General features: G+C 28.1%; 1 protein-coding gene across 10 annotated transcripts in view; it reads left to right on the top strand.

Moving 5' to 3' along the window:
• Positions 1–20,958, top strand: part of LOC136082360 (torsin-1A-like) — a 125,238-nt gene that overhangs the window by 65,961 nt on the left and 38,319 nt on the right. For 6 of the 10 annotated variants that reach the window (XM_065801428.1, XM_065801430.1, XM_065801431.1 and 3 more), the window contains 7 exons: positions 437–493; positions 2,414–2,470; positions 4,390–4,446; positions 6,368–6,420; positions 8,344–8,400; positions 10,325–10,381; positions 16,803–16,847. In XM_065801428.1, the coding sequence (XP_065657500.1) occupies positions 437–493; positions 2,414–2,470; positions 4,390–4,446; positions 6,368–6,420; positions 8,344–8,400; positions 10,325–10,381; positions 16,803–16,838 (374 nt within the window). In that variant the 3' untranslated portion in view covers positions 16,839–16,847. The remainder of the gene's footprint in view (positions 1–436; positions 494–2,413; positions 2,471–4,389; positions 4,447–6,367; positions 6,421–8,343; positions 8,401–10,324; positions 10,382–16,802; positions 16,848–20,958) is intronic. The other 4 variants (XM_065801424.1, XM_065801426.1, XM_065801423.1 and 1 more) reach the window with 1 other exon arrangement.

Below are 20,958 nucleotides of genomic sequence, written 5' to 3'. Positions count from 1 at the left end.
ATATGAGAAAAAAATAACTTAAAAAAAGTTATTTTTTCTCATACTTTTTATTGTTACTTGATTTTTCATAAAAACATTTAAAATCTAGTTTTCAGCTTTGCATCAGTTTTTGCTTCAGTTTAAGTCTAATTGACAATTAAGTTATTTATTACAATTACAATTATTGTTAAAAATGTTTGATATTGAGGATGAAACTTTTCGCTATTACATCATTAGTTTTTTTTCATGGAAGTCAATTCGGAAAAAATTTTTGTATATTAATTGTGTTTGCACACCTGTGTGTATGTATGCGTGAGTGTGTATGTATGTGTGTATATATTTGTTCATTTATATATATAATTATACAAATTGCTTATTACAAATATGTTCTGTTCTTTAATTATTTTAACACATTGCAAACTCAATGTTTTAATTTGTTTTAAATGTGAACTTTTAGTGCCTCCAGTTCCAACACCCACCATGCCTCCAACACCTATCAAGGTACCAAGTGAAGGTAATAGTAAACATGCTAACTTTGTAATCAAAATCAGTAAATTTTTTTAGCATTTATAAAAATTATTATGTAGAATAGTTTAATTGTGTTTAGTATTTCCTAAATATTAGCTTGTGACAAATGTTTGCATTCAGGTGACCACCTGAGCCATTTGTTCAGGTAGACTTAGAAGAAGTGATTCTTAGAGTAGATTCTAGATTGTAAAGTTATCAAGTGGGAAAAAAAAGAATGGAGTAGTGCGACTGGTTCCAAGGTAAAAAAAATAAAAGGGGGGAAATATTGGAAATGCGAGTATCTTATGGTAGTAACTTTATTATAGTGTGTGTGGAAACGTGTTTATGTGCTAACTAAAAAGAGATGCTAATGAGAACCTTGAATCACTGATATGCTGAGCAGCACACTAAACCACTGGCCTACTGTGAAAGTGAGAGTACCGATAAAAAAGTTTATTATTGAAAAAAATTTGCAAGCTAAGGCAAGTTGGTTTGAATCAATATATAGAAATAAATTGTCAAGTTTGTAGGCAAGACTTCTTGCATTAAAAAGATAAATTCAAAAATTGTTGAATGAATTTATGGTTAAGTGATTGGTTGTAATTATATGGTCACTACATTTTGAACTGATAAGCTTTTTAATACTTTTGTTGTTAACAGCAATAAGGCGTTCTTTTCCAATGCTTGAAGCATGATTTTTACGCAATGATTTTGGAATAACTAAAGAAGTTAATGAAATGTGACTGCCATCTTTTTTGTTTTTGTAATTATAAAATGTTTGCTATTCTTCATTTTGATGACTTTTTCATTTTATATGCCATATAAAAAAACCAAGGGTTCGGAATTTTCTGAATTTTTTTATTTGCACCCCTCACATAATAACTTTGCTTTGAATTGCTCAGCCACTGTTAAATCAGGATTTATAAACACTTTATTAAACTCAGTTGAATCTTTTAAGATTTTTGCAGCTTTTAGGACAGAATTTTTATCATTTCAGTCATTAAGAAAAATGACAAAAAGTGATTCTTTGTTGGATTTTGATTTTAATTTAATCATTTGTTTAATTTCGAACATTGCATTAATTAAGTTCATCATTTCGAGAATAGATTTTTTATCTTCTTCTCTAGCGCTTGATAAATCTGCTGCTTTAGAGACTTTGACACTTTGATGTTTATGAATTTAATGATACTTTGATGTTTATGAATTCAGTCAAAGCTATTATTATTTTTTGGAGTTATTTTAATAAGTAACAAAAAAATTCAGAGTTGATGCTACTGTGACATCACTATATACAATATAATAAAACTTAAATAAAAAGTGTGACCAAATTGTCATTAAAAAAAATAATTAAAATTACTCTAGTAAGTAAGCGCTGTCATTTGGCTTTAAAGTTATACTCATTAACTTATTGTTACTCATCACAAATTTAAATATTTGTGCACGCATTTAAAAAATTTTGTATTGTTATTTAAAAATCAAATAACAATAAAAATATGAGAAAAAATAACTTAAAAAAAAGTTATTTTTTCTCATACTTTTTATTGTTACTTGATTTTTCATAAAAACATTTAAACTTGAGTTTTCAGCTTTGCATCAGTTTTTGCTTCAGTTTAAGTCTAATTGACAATTAAGTTATTTATTACAATTACAATTATTGTTAAAAATGTTTGATATTGAGGATGAAACTTTTCGCTATTACATCATTAGTTTTTTTTCATGGAAGTCAATTCGGAAAAAATTTTTGTATATTAATTGTGTTTGCACACCTGTGTGTATGTATGCGTGAGTGTGTATGTATGTGTGTATATATTTGTTCATTTATATATATAATTATACAAATTGCTTATTACAAATATGTTCTGTTCTTTAATTATTTTAACACATTGCAAACTCAATGTTTTAATTTGTTTTAAATGTGAACTTTTAGTGCCTCCAGTTCCAACACCCACCATGCCTCCAACACCTATCAAGGTACCAAGTGAAGGTAATAGTAAACATGCTAACTTTGTAATCAAAATCAGTAAATTTTTTTTAGCATTTATAAAAATTATTATGTAGAATAGTTTAATTGTGTTTAGTATTTCCTAAATATTAGCTTGTGACAAATGTTTGCATTCAGGTGACCACCTGAGCCATTTGTTCAGGTAGACTTAGAAGAAGTGATTCTTAGAGTAGATTCTAGATTGTAAAGTTATCAAGTGGGAAAAAAAAGAATGGAGTAGTGCGACTGGTTCCAAGGTAAAAAAAATAAAAGGGGGAGGATTGGAAATGCGAGTATCTTATGGTAGTAACTTTATTATAGTGTGTGTGGAAACGTGTTTATGTGCTAACTAAAAAGAGATGCTAATGAGAACCTTGAATCACTGATATGCTGAGCAGCACACTAAACCACTGGCCTACTGTGAAAGTGAGAGTACCGATAAAAAAGTTTATTATTGAAAAAAATTTGCAAGCTAAGGCAAGTTGGTTTGAATCAATATATAGAAATAAATTGTCAAGTTTGTAGGCAAGACTTCTTGCATTAAAAAGATAAATTGAAAAATTGTTGAATGAATTTATGGTTAAGTGATTGGTTGTAATTATATGGTCACTACATTTTGAACTGATAAGCTTTTTAATACTTTTGTTGTTAACAGCAATAAGGCGTTCTTTTCCAATGCTTGAAGCATGATTTTTACGCAATGATTTTGGAATAACTAAAGAAGTTAATGAAATGTGACTGCCATCTTTTTTGTTTTTGTAATTATAAAATGTTTGCTATTCTTCATTTTGATGACTTTTTCATTTTATATGCCATATAAAAAAACCAAGGGTTCGGAATTTTCTGAATTTTTTTATTTGCACCCCTCACATAATAACTTTGCTTTGAATTGCTCAGCCACTGTTAAATCAGGATTTATAAACACTTTATTAAACTCAGTTGAATCTTTTAAGATTTTTGCAGCTTTTAGGACAGAATTTTTATCATTTCAGTCATTAAGAAAAATGACAAAAAGTGATTCTTTGTTGGATTTTGATTTTAATTTAATCATTTGTTTAATTTCGAACATTGCATTAATTAAGTTCATCATTTCGAGAATAGATTTTTTATCTTCTTCTCTAGCGCTTGATAAATCTGCTGCTTTAGAGACTTTGACACTTTGATGTTTACTAATTTAATGATACTTTGATGTTTATGAATTCAGTCAAAGCTATTATTATTTTTTGGAGTTATTTTAATAAGTAACAAAAAAATTCAGAGTTGATGCTACTGTGACATCACTATATACAATATAATAAAACTTAAATAAAAAGTGTGACCAAATTGTCATTAAAAAAAATAATTAAAATTACTCTAGTAAGTAAGCGCTGTCATTTGGCTTTAAAGTTATACTCATTAACTTATTGTTACTCATCACAAATTTAAATATTTGTGCACGCATTTAAAAAATTTTGTATTGTTATTTAAAAATCAAATAACAATAAAAATATGAGAAAAAATAACTTAAAAAAAGTTATTTTTTCTCATACTTTTTATTGTTACTTGATTTTTCATAAAAACATTTAAACTTGAGTTTTCAGCTTTGCATCAGTTTTTGCTTCAGTTTAAGTCTAATTGACAATTAAGTTATTTATTACAATTACAATTATTGTTAAAAATGTTTGATATTGAGGATGAAACTTTTCGCTATTACATCATTAGTTTTTTTTTCATGGAAGTCAATTCGGAAAAAATTTTTGTATATTAATTGTGTTTGCACACCTGTGTGTATGTATGCGTGAGTGTGTATGTATGTGTGTATATATTTGTTCATTTATATATATAATTATACAAATTGCTTATTACAAATATGTTCTGTTCTTTAATTATTTTAACACATTGCAAACTCAATGTTTTAATTTGTTTTAAATGTGAACTTTTAGTGCCTCCAGTTCCAACACCCACCATGCCTCCAACACCTATCAAGGTACCAAGTGAAGGTAATAGTAAACATGCTAACTTTGTAATCAAAATCAGTAAATTTTTTTTAGCATTTATAAAAATTATTATGTAGAATAGTTTAATTGTGTTTAGTATTTCCTAAATATTAGCTTGTGACAAATGTTTGCATTCAGGTGACCACCTGAGCCATTTGTTCAGGTAGACTTAGAAGAAGTGATTCTTAGAGTAGATTCTAGATTGTAAAGTTATCAAGTGGGAAAAAAAAGAATGGAGTAGTGCGACTGGTTCCAAGGTAAAAAAAATAAAAGGGGGGAAATATTGGAAATGCGAGTATCTTATGGTAGTAACTTTATTATAGTGTGTGTGGAAACGTGTTTATGTGCTAACTAAAAAGAGATGCTAATGAGAACCTTGAATCACTGATATGCTGAGCAGCACACTAAACCACTGGCCTACTGTGAAAGTGAGAGTACCGATAAAAAAGTTTATTATTGAAAAAAATTTGCAAGCTAAGGCAAGTTGGTTTGAATCAATATATAGAAATAAATTGTCAAGTTTGTAGGCAAGACTTCTTGCATTAAAAAGATAAATTGAAAAATTGTTGAATGAATTTATGGTTAAGTGATTGGTTGTAATTATATGGTCACTACATTTTGAACTGATAAGCTTTTTAATACTTTTGTTGTTAACAGCAATAAGGCGTTCTTTTCCAATGCTTGAAGCATGATTTTTACGCAATGATTTTGGAATAACTAAAGAAGTTAATGAAATGTGACTGCCATCTTTTTTGTTTTTGTAATTATAAAATGTTTGCTATTCTTCATTTTGATGACTTTTTCATTTTATATGCCATATAAAAAAACCAAGGGTTCGGAATTTTCTGAATTTTTTTATTTGCACCCCTCACATAATAACTTTGCTTTGAATTGCTCAGCCACTGTTAAATCAGGATTTATAAACACTTTATTAAACTCAGTTGAATCTTTTAAGATTTTTGCAGCTTTTAGGACAGAATTTTTATCATTTCAGTCATTAAGAAAAATGACAAAAAGTGATTCTTTGTTGGATTTTGATTTTAATTTAATCATTTGTTTAATTTCGAACATTGCATTAATTAAGTTCATCATTTCGAGAATAGATTTTTTATCTTCTTCTCTAGCGCTTGATAAATCTGCTGCTTTAGAGACTTTGACACTTTGATGTTTATGAATTTAATGATACTTTGATGTTTATGAGTTCAGTCAAAGCTATTATTATTTTTTGGAGTTATTTTAATAAGTAACAAAAAAATTCAGAGTTGATGCTACTGCTATTACTATATACAATATAATAAAACTTAAATAAAAAGTGTGACCAAATTGTCATTAAAAAAAATAATTAAAATTACTCTAGTAAGTAAGCGCTGTCATTTGGCTTTAAAGTTATACTCATTAACTTATTGTTACTCATCACAAATTTAAATATTTGTGCACGCATTTAAAAAATTTTGTATTGTTATTTAAAAATCAAATAACAATAAAAATATGAGAAAAAAATAACTTAAAAAAAGTTATTTTTTCTCATACTTTTTATTGTTACTTGATTTTTCATAAAAACATTTAAACTTGAGTTTTCAGCTTTGCATCAGTTTTTGCTTCAGTTTAAATCTAATTGACAATTAAGTTATTTATTACAATTACAATTATTGTTAAAAATGTTTGATATTGAGGATGAAACTTTTCGCTATTACATCATTAGTTTTTTTTTTCATGGAAGTCAATTCGGAAAAAATTTTTGTATATTAATTGTGTTTGCACACCTGTGTGTATGTATGCGTGAGTGTGTATGTATGTGTGTATATATTTGTTCATTTATATATATAATTATACAAATTGCTTATTACAAATATGTTCTGTTCTTTAATTATTTTAACACATTGCAAACTCAATGTTTTAATTTGTTTTAAATGTGAACTTTTAGTGCCTCCAGTTCCAACACCCACCACTTCACACCTATCAAGGTACCAAGTGAAGGTAATAGTAAACATGCTAACTTTGTAATCAAAATCAGTAAATTTTTTTTTACATTTATAAAAATTATTATGTAGAATAGTTTAATTGTGTTTAGTATTTCCTAAATATTAGCTTGTGACAAATGTTTGCATTCAGGTGACCACCTGAGCCATTTGTTCAGGTAGACTTAGAAGAAGTGATTCTTAGAGTAGATTCTAGATTGTAAAGTTATCAAGTGGGAAAAAAAGAATGGAATAGTGCGACTGGTTCCAAGGTAAAAAAAATAAAAGGGGGGAAATATTGGAAATGCGAGTATCTTATGGTAGTAACTTTATTATAGTGTGTGTGGAAACGTGTTTATGTGCTAACTAAAAAGAGATGCTAATGAGAACCTTGAATCACTGATATGCTGAGCAGCACACTAAACCACTGGCCTACTGTGAAAGTGAGAGTACCGATAAAAAAGTTTATTATTGAAAAAAATTTGCAAGCTAAGGCAAGTTGGTTTGAATCAATATATAGAAATAAATTGTCAAGTTTGTAGGCAAGACTTCTTGGATTAAAAAGATAAATTGAAAAATTGTTGAATGAATTTATGGTTAAGTGATTGGTTGTAATTATATATGGTCACTACATTTTGAACTGATAAGCTTTTTAATACTTTTGTTGTTAACAGCAATAAGGCGTTCTTTTCCAATGCTTGAAGCATGATTTTTACGCAATGATTTTGGAATAACTAAAGAAGTTAATGAAATGTGACTGCCATCTTTTTTTGTTTTTGTAATTATAAAATGTTTGCTATTCTTCATTTTGATGACTTTTTCATTTTATATGCCATATAAAAAAACCAAGGGTTCGGAATTTTCTGAATTTTTTTATTTGCACCCCTCACATAATAACTTTGCTTTGAATTGCTCAGCCACTGTTAAATCAGGATTTATAAACACTTTATTAAACTCAGTTGAATCTTTTAAGATTTTTGCAGCTTTTAGGACAGAATTTTTATCATTTCAGTCATTAAGAAAAATGACAAAAAGTGATCTTTTGTTGGATTTTGATTTTAATTTAATCATTTGTTTAATTTCGAACATTGCATTAATTAAGTTCATCATTTCGAGAATAGATTTTTTCATCTTCTTCTCTAGCGCTTGATAAATCTGCTGCTTTAGAGACTTTGACACTTTGATGTTTATGAATTTAATGATACTTTGATGTTTATGAATTCAGTCAAAGCTATTATTATTTTTTGGAGTTATTTTAATAAGTAACAAAAAAATTCAGAGTTGATGCTACTGTGACATCACTATATACAATATAATAAAACTTAAATAAAAAGTGTGACCAAATTGTCATTAAAAAAAATAATTAAAATTACTCTAGTAAGTAAGCGCTGTCATTTGGCTTTAAAGTTATACTCATTAACTTATTGTTACTCATCACAAATTTAAATATTTGTGCACGCATTTAAAAAATTTTGTATTGTTATTTAAAAATCAAATAACAATAAAAATATGAGAAAAAATAACTTAAAAAAAGTTATTTTTTCTCATACTTTTTATTGTTACTTGATTTTTCATAAAAACATTTAAACTTGAGTTTTCAGCTTTGCATCAGTTTTTGCTTCAGTTTAAGTCTAATTGACAATTAAGTTATTTATTACAATTACAATTATTGTTAAAAATGTTTGATATTGAGGATGAAACTTTTCGCTATTACATCATTAGTTTTTTTCATGGAAGTCAATTCGGAAAAAATTTTTGTATATTAATTGTGTTTGCACACCTGTGTGTATGTATGCGTGAGTGTGTATGTATGTGTGTATATATTTGTTCATTTATATATATAATTATACAAATTGCTTATTACAAATATGTTCTGTTCTTTGAATTATTTTAACACATTGCAAACTGAATGTTTTAATTTGTTTTAAATGTGAACTTTTAGTGCCTCCAGTTCCAACACCCACCATGCCTCCAACACCTATCAAGGTACCAAGTGAAGGTAATAGTAAACATGCTAACTTTGTAATCAAAATCAGTAAATTTTTTTTAGCATTTATAAAAATTATTATGTAGAATAGTTTAATTGTGTTTAGTATTTCCTAAATATTAGCTTGTGACAAATGTTTGCATTCAGGTGACCACCTGAGCCATTTGTTCAGGTAGACTTAGAAGAAGTGATTCTTAGAGTAGATTCTAGATTGTAAAGTTATCAAGTGGGAAAAAAAAGAATGGAGTAGTGCGACTGGTTCCAAGGTAAAAAAAATAAAAGGGGGGAAATATTGGAAATGCGAGTATCTTATGGGAGTAACTGTATTAGCGTGTGTGTGGGAACGTGTTTATGTGCTAACTAAAAAGAGATGCTAATGAGAACCTTGAATCACTGATATGCTGAGCAGCACACTAAACCACTGGCCTACTGTGAAAGTGAGAGTACCGATAAAAAAGTTTATTATTGAAAAAAATTTGCAAGCTAAGGCAAGTTGGTTTGAATCAATATATAGAAATAAATTGTCAAGTTCTTTGTAAGGTAGAACTCCTGCATTAAAAAGATAAATTGAAAAATTGTTGAATGAATTTATGGTTAAGTGATTGGTTGTAATTATATGGTCACTACATTTTGAACTGATAAGCTTTTTAATACTTTTGTTGTTAACAGCAATAAGGCGTTCTTTTCCAATGCTTGAAGCATGATTTTTACCAATGATTTTGGAATAACTAAAGAAGTTAATGAAATGTGACTGCCATCTTTTTTGTTTTTGTAATTATAAAATGTTTGCTATTCTTCATTTTGATGACTTTTTCATTTTATATGCCATATAAAAAAACCAAGGGTTCGGAATTTTCTGAATTTTTTTATTTGCACCCCTCACATAATAACTTTGCTTTGAATTGCTCAGCCACTGTTAAATCAGGATTTATAAACACTTTATTAAACTCAGTTGAATCTTTTAAGATTTTTGCAGCTTTTAGGACAGAATTTTTATCATTTCAGTCATTAAGAAAAATGACAAAAAGTGATTCTTTGTTGGATTTTGATTTTAATTTAATCATTTGTTTAATTTCGAACATTGCATTAATTAAGTTCATCATTTCGAGAATTGATTTTTTATCTTCTTCTCTAGCGCTTGATAAATCTGCTGCTTTAGAGACTTTGACACTTTGATGTTTATGAATTTAATGATACTTTGATGTTTATGAATTCAGTCAAAGCTATTATTATTTTTTGGAGTTATTTTAATAAGTAACAAAAAAATTCAGAGTTGATGCTACTGTGACATCACTATATACAATATAATAAAACTTAAATAAAAAGTGTGACCAAATTGTCATTAAAAAAAATAATTAAAATTACTCTAGTAAGTAAGCGCTGTCATTTGGCTTTAAAGTTATACTCATTAACTTATTGTTACTCATCACAAATTTAAATATTTGTGCACGCATTTAAAAAATTTTGTATTGTTATTTAAAAATCAAATAACAATAAAAATATGAGAAAAAAATAACTTAAAAAAAGTTATTTTTTCTCATACTTTTTATTGTTACTTGATTTTTCATAAAAACATTTAAACTTGAGTTTTCAGCTTTGCATCAGTTTTTGCTTCAGTTTAAGTCTAATTGACAATTAAGTTATTTATTACAATTACAATTATTGTTAAAAATGTTTGATATTGAGGATGAAACTTTTCGCTATTACATCATTAGTTTTTTTTCATGGAAGTCAATTCGGCAAAAAATTTTTGTATATTAATTGTGTTTGCACACCTGTGTGTATGTATGCGTGAGTGTGTATGTATGTGTGTATATATTTGTTCATTTATATATATAATTATACAAATTGCTTATTACAAATATGTTCTGTTCTTTAATTATTTTAACACATTGCAAACTCAATGTTTTAATTTGTTTTAAATGTGAACTTTTAGTGCCTCCAGTTCCAACACCCACCATGCCTCCAACACCTATCAAGGTACCAAGTGAAGGTAATAGTAAACATGCTAACTTTGTAATCAAAATCAGTAAATTTTTTTTAGCATTTATAAAAATTATTATGTAGAATAGTTTAATTGTGTTTAGTATTTCCTAAATATTAGCTTGTGACAAATGTTTGCATTCAGGTGACCACCTGAGCCATTTGTTCAGGTAGACTTAGAAGAAGTGATTCTTAGAGTAGATTCTAGATTGTAAAGTTATCAAGTGGGAAAAAAAAGAATGGAGTAGTGCGACTGGTTCCAAGGTAAAAAAAATAAAAGGGGGAAATATTGGAAATGCGAGTATCTTATGGTAGTAACTTTATTATAGTGTGTGTGGAAACGTGTTTATGTGCTAACTAAAAAGAGATGCTAATGAGAACCTTGAATCACTGATATGCTGAGCAGCACACTAAACCACTGGCCTACTGTGAAAGTGAGAGTACCGATAAAAAAGTTTATTATTGAAAAAAATTTGCAAGCTAAGGCAAGTTGGTTTGAATCAATATATAGAAATAAATTGTCAAGTTTGTAGGCAAGACTTCTTGCATTAAAAAGATAAATTGAAAAATTGTTGAATGAATTTATGGTTAAGTGATTGGTTGTAATTATATGGTCACTACATTTTGAACTGATAAGCTTTTTAATACTTTTGTTGTTAACAGCAATAAGGCGTTCTTTTCCAATGCTTGAAGCATGATTTTTACGCAATGATTTTGGAATAACTAAAGAAGTTAATGAAATGTGACTGCCATCTTTTTTGTTTTTGTAATTATAAAATGTTTGCTATTCTTCATTTTGATGACTTTTTCATTTTATATGCCATATAAAAAAACCAAGGGTTCGGAATTTTCTGAATTTTTTTATTTGCACCCCTCACATAATAACTTTGCTTTGAATTGCTCAGCCACTGTTAAATCAGGATTTATAAACACTTTATTAAACTCAGTTGAATCTTTTAAGATTTTTGCAGCTTTTAGGACAGCATTTTACTTTAGATTGTTAAGTTATAAAGTGACAAAAAAAAAAAAAATGGAGTTGTGCAAGTTTAAAAAGTTAAAAGTTAAAAAGTAAAGTTAAAAAAATAAATAGAGAGGGTGAAATATTGGAAATATGAGTATCTGATGGTAGTAACTTTATTGTAGTGTGTGTGGAAACGCGTTTATTTGCTAGGTAAAAAGAAATTCTAATATAAAAGTAAAACCCTATGCTAATTAGAACCTTGAATCACTGTTATGCTGAACAACAAACTAAACCACTGGCCTACTGTGAAAGTGAGAGTACCAAAAAAAAAAATTGTATGTGTAAATTAAGTTTGCAAGTATGTAGTGTGTTATTAGCCTTAATATAAAAACTAAAACCCATAAAGTAATAATATTAGTTACCACCTTTGCACAAGTATAATTAATAATCTGATTAATTACATTGTCTAAATATTAGTTTTGTTTCTTAATTGTTTAATCACCCACCATAATAATACCAGTTCCAAAGCACAATGCGATACAAAGCATAGTAATTAGCTCTGAGAATTAACCACAAGATATTTAGGATGTTTTATTAAAACAATTATAAATTACACAACTTTTCTACATAACTTTTTAAGATGCTAATTACAACTCTCTTTTTAATTTTTCTGTTTTTACTTTATACCTGTTATTCATGTTGTGTTATTCAATTACTGTTTTTAAATTTTTTTTTCTATTTCTTATAAAGTTGTTGTTTTTACATGTTTTTAAAGTTTTTTCCAGAGTTGTTAATGTTTTTTGAAGGTTTTTTAAAAGTTTTTTCAGAATTGTAAATGTGAACTTGGTAATTTCTTTGCGCCATTCACTTAGCAATTTCTTTACACCATTCTCATCCTCTTTGATGTGTCGCAGGTGTGTTAACCATAATATTAATTTTTGTTTCTTTAGGTTGCTGCTTTACTTCTTTATTACTGTTGCATTCCAGCAATCATTTTGAGATATGATTTACTTTTTGCTAGGTCCCACTTTGCTATTGCAACACAAGTGTATCCATCAGCTCAGGGTATGTCTCTAAAACTCTTCCTAACGGCCATTTTTTTGTGCTGTATTTTGTGAAACAACTAAAACAGCATTTCTAACTTGAATATCAATTTTGTCATGGAACTTCTTTTTTCTTGAACTTAAGGTTGGAAGCCGTTTTCATAGTCATCTCTTCCAAAAATGATGCATAAGCTCTTAAGTTCTACGCTAACAGTTCTTTAAGTTAAAATTCTCAGTATCGATGCTTTTTGGTGCAAATTTGCTTTCTACTTGACCATGCCAAAAAAAATGATTTAATGTCAATGGAACATTGTCATCAGGATTAGCTGATTGGTATGTTAAAGGTCTTGAGTTGATTAATGCTTCTGCTTCAGTAAATGCTGTCATCAAATTATTCATTATGAACATCTGCAAAAATTTGGCCCATTTGGAGGGTTAAAATTCAACTTAACACTTTAGATATTAGCTACTAAATAATTTCTTTGACCACCTTGATCTTAATATAAATGATAAAAACTGGGCTACTTAATTCAAAAAAATGTAATGCTTTGGCGTCTTTTAAAAAGAAAATTAACACAAAAAATGACATATTATATTAACGTAGCTGTGTCTTAAACTTCAATTTTTGTTTTCTATAAAATATAAAAAGTTGAAAAAAAAAATTTCATATACAATACTGAATTTATTAATATTTTTGAAACAACTAAAATGATAAGGAAATAAATGCACATAAAATATAGATCAGACAAAATGGCTGATAGATGTCATTTTTTACCAGACAAGTGCTGGACAATGTCCAATGTCCAGCGCTTATTTCGAGCCTTACAGGTTGCAATCACCAGGCTCCATCTTTTACAAGCAATAAAATCATTAAATTTTCATTACTCTTCTTTGCTTTTATGTTTGTTTCCATGCTTCCATAGCTTCCTTTCTTGCCATTTCTTTTGATGAATCAAAAGCTCTGGTTCTTTCCACTATCTAACATTTTTAATTAAATTTTGTTACTGCAATTACTCTTGTTATATTATTCGCAGGGTTTTTTTGGTTTGCACATATCTTCACTGAATTTTGTTTCTGTATGCATTTCTCTAATTCTGTTAGCCACAAATGATTACCTTTAGAATCAAACAACATCACTTTAGCTTTTGTGTGCAAAAAATAAAAATAAAAAGGTGCTAAATTTCTTTGTATTCAACTGATATATATATATATATATATATATATATATATATATATATATATATATATCTGTGTGTGTGTGTGTGTGTGTGTGTGTATGTATGCATATATACACAGAGATGAACCCAGACTTGTTTTGATATGACTGGAGTGGCATGGGTACCAAAAAAAAAGCCTGCTGCATTTAAACAATAAATAACTAATTTTCTGTTTATATTACGAGTAAGCAGGTTTATTTTACTTGATGACAATAAAATTGATTAAAAAGTAATAAACTTGTTTAATGTTTAAAATTGCTGTTTAATTACTAACCAAACTTTAAAAAAAATTTGAAAAAAGGAATCCAAACTTATTACATAACTTAATTTGAAAACAATGGGTATAAAAATATATAAAATATATTTAAGTATAAAAATTTTTTTTGGAGCGATTTTAATACATTCAATCAGAATAAAATTAAAGTTTAAAACATTCATTCATAGTAAACTTTTGGCAGTTAAGAGTTGTTGGCAATTAAGAGTTAACTGTTTTTAGTATGTAATATGTTTTTTATATAACAAATGTTTTAATACAATAAATGTTTTAATTTAATAAAGGAATGAAATTAAAAGTTTCAGAATAATGTAATCAGGAAAATATAATTTTTGAAAGAATGAACTTTTGATCTTTAGCTCACTATTTTATTTTACTTTAGGAAAACATAAAAAAAAAACAACAACTTTTCCAGAAAGTTTTGTTTCTCTTCATATTAATATATAATTATAATACTTTTTTAAATAAATCATCTTTTTGCGTTAAACTTTCTAATTGTATTTATCAATTGGATAATTTTTTTTTTTCAGTCTGTTTTAGCCACTTTAAAAATAGGTAAAACTAGAATTATGTGGAACTCTTAAAGCAACCACAGATATTCGCAAAATCTGAAATTTTACAAACAGGTTGTGTTAAAAATCAAAGTAAGTAAAAGTTAACTCAAGTCAACATTGAATATTTGAATTTATCAATTTAATTTTTAAAGTTTCATGGAAATTTAGATTAGATTATGAAAATCCAATCTAAATTTTCTGAATCTAACAGAAATATTGTAATTAGATTAGAAAGATTTGGCTTTACTCATTAATCATATCAACCTGTTTTTTAATAATTATACCACCAGATGTGCTAGGAGCTTAATGTATATAATCTTGATGAGGATCATCAGAGGTAGATATACTCAATGTTTTTGTCAGAGGATGATTACTTTTACGTAGGAAGTCATTGTTACAGAAAGCATTTTTTTTAAAAAAGAATATAATCTATATGTCAATTAAATCATGTATTTTTATTGTGTTAGATGGTAAATAAATATAGATAATAAAAACAGACTAGTAAATCTTTTAATGAGTAGGCTAGATTTTTTATAGGTTCCAGAACCTTTAAAAACATTGCCTTGTCATTTAGCTGCTTGGTGGACTGTTTGCATAATCTATACAATCAGGTGGACTTCCTCTAATCATGGTGTCATGACACTTCGCATAGGGAGATATAAAGACAGAATGAAATTTGCTATAGCATTTCCTATACCACACATGGTATTTAGTTGCCTGTGTTCAGCAAACACACATTGTCATATTATTTTTTGTTCCACGTGGTGTGCTTTTTGACACTCAAAAATTGAGTGTCAAAAAGTATACCATCAGGAGTGAAGTTGTTTTTTTAAAATCTATTCATAATTGTCAAAAAGTTAAATAATATTTGCTTACACATACTTGTTGAGCAAGACAAGGTTGTATTTTCAGGTTTTCGAAGTGAACGTTTTTTTGACATTTCATAAAACCTTTTAACCACTCTATACCTGCTTGTTTACAAAAGCCATAATTTATTCAAATCTTTTTGTAATGTAACTTTTTAACTACATATATCTGTGTGTATATTATTTTTATTATTCAATAGTGATATTTCGGCTCATATAGTATAAGCTATTATCAAACTGAAAAAACCGTTATACAAAATTCATAACTATTAAAACAAAAGTGATGTCATTGCAACATAACAGATTTAGAATTAGTGGTCTCTAATGGCGTGTCATTACTAAATTACCATTGTCGCGATATAAGACTTTCTCCTGCGATTTAGAGCATTGTCAACGCTTTATCCCAATTGCCTAGCAAATCTAATGCATACAGTTATTTTGTGTAAAAAAATTTTTTTTTGATTTATTCCAGTTAATTGTACCACTACAATGTTGTGCGTGGTCAAATATACCTGATGCGTCCTAGTTGCCAAAATGATTTTACCAAAATATCACTATTAAATAACAAAAATAATATATAACTGAACATGATGTAATTTTTTATCATTTAAATATAAAATATATATTATTAACGATATATTTAAATGATAAAAAATTACATAATTGTGTTAAACTATATATTTAAAAAAATATATATATATATATATATAGTTATATATATATACAGGGGTGCCCAAAGCATTTTTTGGTATTTGAGATAGATAACTTCCAGACATGGAGCAAACTCCAAACATTAATATGTTTATACTTATGTCAAATAAGGATGCTTTGCAAAAAATTGCGATGACTGGGGCTTGAGAACAAAAAAACCCCAAAATTTTGGCCTTCCTCCCCCCCCTCTCCTGCCCCAAACGTGAGAGCAACAAGTTGATGAAAAATTTTCAACTAGACTTATATTCATCGATAAATTTTAAATTTTATATTAAAATATTTTAGTGTTCAAAAATTATGAACGCTGAGAGATAATACTATATAACTTAAAGTTTATTGATGAAGATAAGTCTAGTTGAAAATAGTACAAAAAAATTTTCATCAACTTGTTGCTCTCACGTTTGGGGCAGGAGGGGGTCAAAACTTTGGGGCTTTTTTGTTCCCAAGCTCCAATCATCGCAAATTTTTGCAAAGCATTCTTATTTAACATAGGTATAAACATATAAATGTTTGGAGTTTGCTCCATGTCTGGAAGTTAGCTATCTCAAAGACCAAAAAATGCTTTGGGCGCCCCTGTATATATGTGTGTGTAAATATATATATATATATATATATATATATATATATATATATATATATATATATATATATATATATATATATATATATATATATATATATATATATATATATATATATATATATATATATATATATATATTTGTTTATTAAATAACTAGTTTTGATTGTTTTAATAAATATTGCTAGCTCAATCTTTTAACTCATTTTATATGTGGTCTCTTAGGTACGCATCATAATCAGAAGTCCATTGAAAATTTAAATGAGAAAGGTAATAATACATATCAGTATATGTTTTAAACGTATATGTTTTATTAGTATATGATTTAAAAGTTAGTAGTCTAACTTTTAAATCACCATCTATGAATTTTTTATTTTTTTTTTGCTTTTATCAAAGTTATTTTATAGAAAGTTTTTATTTATGTTTAATCATTACTAATATTTAATGCAGTAGCTCTACCTCTACAAAACTCTTATTCGTCCCTGTATGAAAAACTGTTGTCGTATTTAGGCTGCTTTTTCTAATGATGCTCTTTTTCTTCTAGACAAGGTTCAAAAATGCAAAATGTATTTGGACCTGCCTAATCTGCCAAGTTCGAGCCTCTCTCCCATCGTCGTAAAGTTGCATCTTTTTCTCTTTTCTACAAAAACTGTCGTGCTCAAAGAGCTGTCATCTCTAGTTCCATTAACTAAAACTCATTCTTGTTTGACTCATCATCCAGCAAAGTCTCATCCTTTTGTTTTATTTTTCCCTGCATGTTCTAAAAACTTTTATTCAACTAGTTTTTTTTCTTTAACTCTTTGTAACTCTCTCCTATCTTCATGTTTTATTGACTTATACAACTTTCAACTCTTCAAGTCTTCTGTCAACCGTTTCTTTGCTCTATAACTCAATTCTTTTTTTCCTAGTTACTCCCAATTTAATAGTGCTTGCTTGCCGCCTTGTTAGGAGTGAATCAGAGTTAAAAATATGTATTAGCCAATCCCAGAATTTTTTTTTGACAACCAATTTTTATGTGGAATGGCTAATGAGTGGCGCAGAGGTCATATTTATATGAAAAATTTTTGTATTTTTTAATATTTTCTTAATAGAAGTATTTGCGCCGATTGTTCGAAGTTATGCTATGCTATATGATTTTTCACTAAATTTAGAGCAACTTCCAAGCATTGGTGTGAATAGATTCTAATGTCAAATCCAGTTAATTTGTTCAGCAATATTTTCTTAATGTGTTCCTGTACCAACAAAAAACACTGTGCTTAGTAATTTAAGAAATGCGTTGTACCTAACTTTCACTGATTACGATAGATAAATTAACACTTTAACTATTGTCAAGTGATTTTTTGTTGATTTTTGAGATTTTTTCCAGTCTTACGAGAAACTTTGTTTTGTTTTTTTAAAATGCTGCTACTGGAGCCTTCAATCAAACAAATCCAAATCTAAAATGGTTTCCTAAAAAGATTGGGTAAAGGACTTTCAATCTTTTGCTGTAAACTAAACTAGGTCAAAATGTATCAATGTGATTCAAAAATATATATACAGATTTTTTCTGTGGTTGTTTTAGGTGCTCCAAGAAGACCTAATGGTCGCATCACAGAGCACAACAGAAGAGCATTTAACTTGGAAGTTTTGCTTGTTTTATGTAAAAAAAAAGCCTAGAGTAGCCATCAAAAGCCATCAAACCACAGATCAGTGAAGGATCCAGCATTTTTTGGTGTTTGAGACAGCTAACAGACATGGTGTAAACTCCAAACATTTTTTGTTTAAAATGTGTTAAATAATGATGCTTTGCAAAATATTGCAATGATTGGAGGCTGGGAACAAAAACAATCCTTAAAATTTCATCCCCCCTGCCCCAAGCGCGAGAGCAGCAAGTTTGTAAAATAATTTTTTTGCTATTCTTAGCTAAGTTTATATTCATCGATTTACTTCACACAGCTTTATGTAATTATTTCCCTGCTATCTGTTTCTTATTTCTACATCGAAAATCCATGATTATGCCCAGATTATCACAAATTTCTTTTCCATAAACAACTGCTGTTAAAAATAATTTTAAAGCTTCTAGTTAGATATCACATTCATGTTCAAATCTTTTTGTTTGGAGGTAGATCTCCCACAATCCGAGAAAACATAAAAGAAATCTAAAATTGTTAACTGTAAGTAACAGCAACCCTAGCATTTGATCTAGTAAATTTGTTTTTCATTTGATCTAGTAAATTTGATCTAGTAAATTTGTTTTCACAAATTATTTGCTTCGCATCATTTAAGATTTTTGAATAATTTTTTTTCACAACAATAACTGCATCTTCCCTTGCATTCTATTGTGTTTTTATTAAGTGCTTAAAACTTTGACCAATGACTGAAATCAAAACATTTTATCGATTAGTTGAAGAGAAAAATGTGAATAATTGCTCCATAGTTCCAAAAAATATAACAGAGTTCACTGCAACTGGTGCTGCATGCACACCTGCTAAGCTTAGTAAATGGTTTGTGCATGCAATAAGTTCTGCTTTTCTGTTGATTTCTGAATTTCTTTCTGAACATCAGTAGGTGACCAGATATTTCAGCAACATTATCGTATACTTGTCCTCTACAATTTTGAATATCTATTCCATCATTTTCTAACTTTTTTTATCATAGTTGAAGTAGAGTCAGCATTTTTCCCTTTTTTTTCTGCATTTTTCCAACAAACACTTGGTATCCATTGATCCTACTGTAATATAAAGCTTGGCTGGTTTGATCTTTAAAAGAATTATCAGTGCTGTCAAACACCATTAAAAAATACTTAGCTTCTAATACTTGTTCAATAACTATTCTTTTGAGTTTTTTTCACAAAATCTCAAAAAACATGTCAAGTACAAAAAAGAATATTTTTGTATTTACGTAGCACGGGGTCATATTTTGCCAACAAATGAACAAGTTCTATGAAATTTCCAGTTTCGTCAAAACAACTTGTTCTGAATTGTAGGTGGCAAGTAAGATAAAGAATTTTTTTTCCCTAGTTTGGTTTTTTGAATGTGTTCACGTAGGATGGAGTCATATTTTAGAATTAAGAATAAGTTTTTAGAATCAGAAATCAGTTATAAATCCACGCATAGGTGTTAAATCCATCATGGTTTTTGAGTATGATTGGCTTGGAGTATTTCAGAGATAAATCTTTTATGCCGGTCACTAACAACAAGAGACTCTACTGAACGACATGAACAGCTCAGACTTACGCATTACACCTATGTAATTATGATTGATTGTTTGATATGATTTTTAAATTTGATTGATTATCAATTTTAAAAATCATAAGATATACCATTCTAAGTATTGTTTGAGTGCATTGTTTATCTTATTTTTGTCATTATATTGGCATATTTTTAAATATTCTTCTATTTATTGTTATTTTTGTCAAGACAAAAATAACGATAAATAGAAGACAAAAATAACTGCCAAAAATATGCTTTGTCCGAAAAATAATTCCCCTCTAATGTACTTTATTTTTCAACCAAATTTTTGAATTTAATAAAATCTATTAATCTTGAAAGTATCTCCTGCCACTTCTTGACGTCATCTTCAACTTTTGTTCTTTTTTTATCAATTGATACTCCAAGTCAAATTTTAATTTCCAACTTCTTCCATTTTATGAAAACTATTATGTATGATACTTTTTCTCTAACTTGAATCCAATGGCTATACTTTTCCTGTTATTCCAGTTAAAATGATTAATCCATTGTTAGACATCCGAATCACTTCTTCCTTTGCTTCCTTTGCTAAAGTCAAATCTTAATTTTTCTCTTTAGGCTCTATGACAACATTTTTATCAGTCTTACAAAAGTGTTTTCCAAATTTCTCTTTAACTTTTGCTAAACTATTAACAAGTGCTAAACAAGTGGTTCTAATTTTTTAAAAACTCCAGAAAACACTCTGACCTCTCCAACTATCCTCCAATTTTCTTCTCTCTATTATTAGTTTCCTTTTTTAAAGTCGTTAAGGTTATTACGTTTTTTCTAACTACAGTTTTTAAAGTCATCCTCGCATCTGCAGTTTTTAAAGTCATCCTTTAAGGCCAATACTATTCTTTATTTCCAGTAACTTCCTGGATACTGCAAGGTTTTATTTTTTCTCCATTATTTCTTATCTAAATTAACGATCTTCTTGACAATCTTACATCTAAAGTGGCTCTATTTGTTGACGACTCAACTTTAAAATCTTGACTTAACAAAAAAGTCTTCACTTTTTGATCGCTTAGAACAAGCAGCCGATCTTGAATCTGACTGTTCAATGTTCTTGTTCAAAGTTGTTTTTGAGTGTTTAACATTTACAGTAACTCTGCACGGTTTCATGTAATCTGAGGTATAAGTACAATTTTTGAGATAAAACTGAGCCAAAAGACGGT

The sequence above is a fragment of the Hydra vulgaris genome, chromosome 07 (genome assembly GCF_038396675.1).
Source record: "Hydra vulgaris chromosome 07, alternate assembly HydraT2T_AEP".
NCBI lineage: Eukaryota > Metazoa > Cnidaria > Hydrozoa > Anthoathecata > Hydridae > Hydra > Hydra vulgaris.
This window is presented reverse-complemented; position numbering and strand designations above follow the sequence as displayed.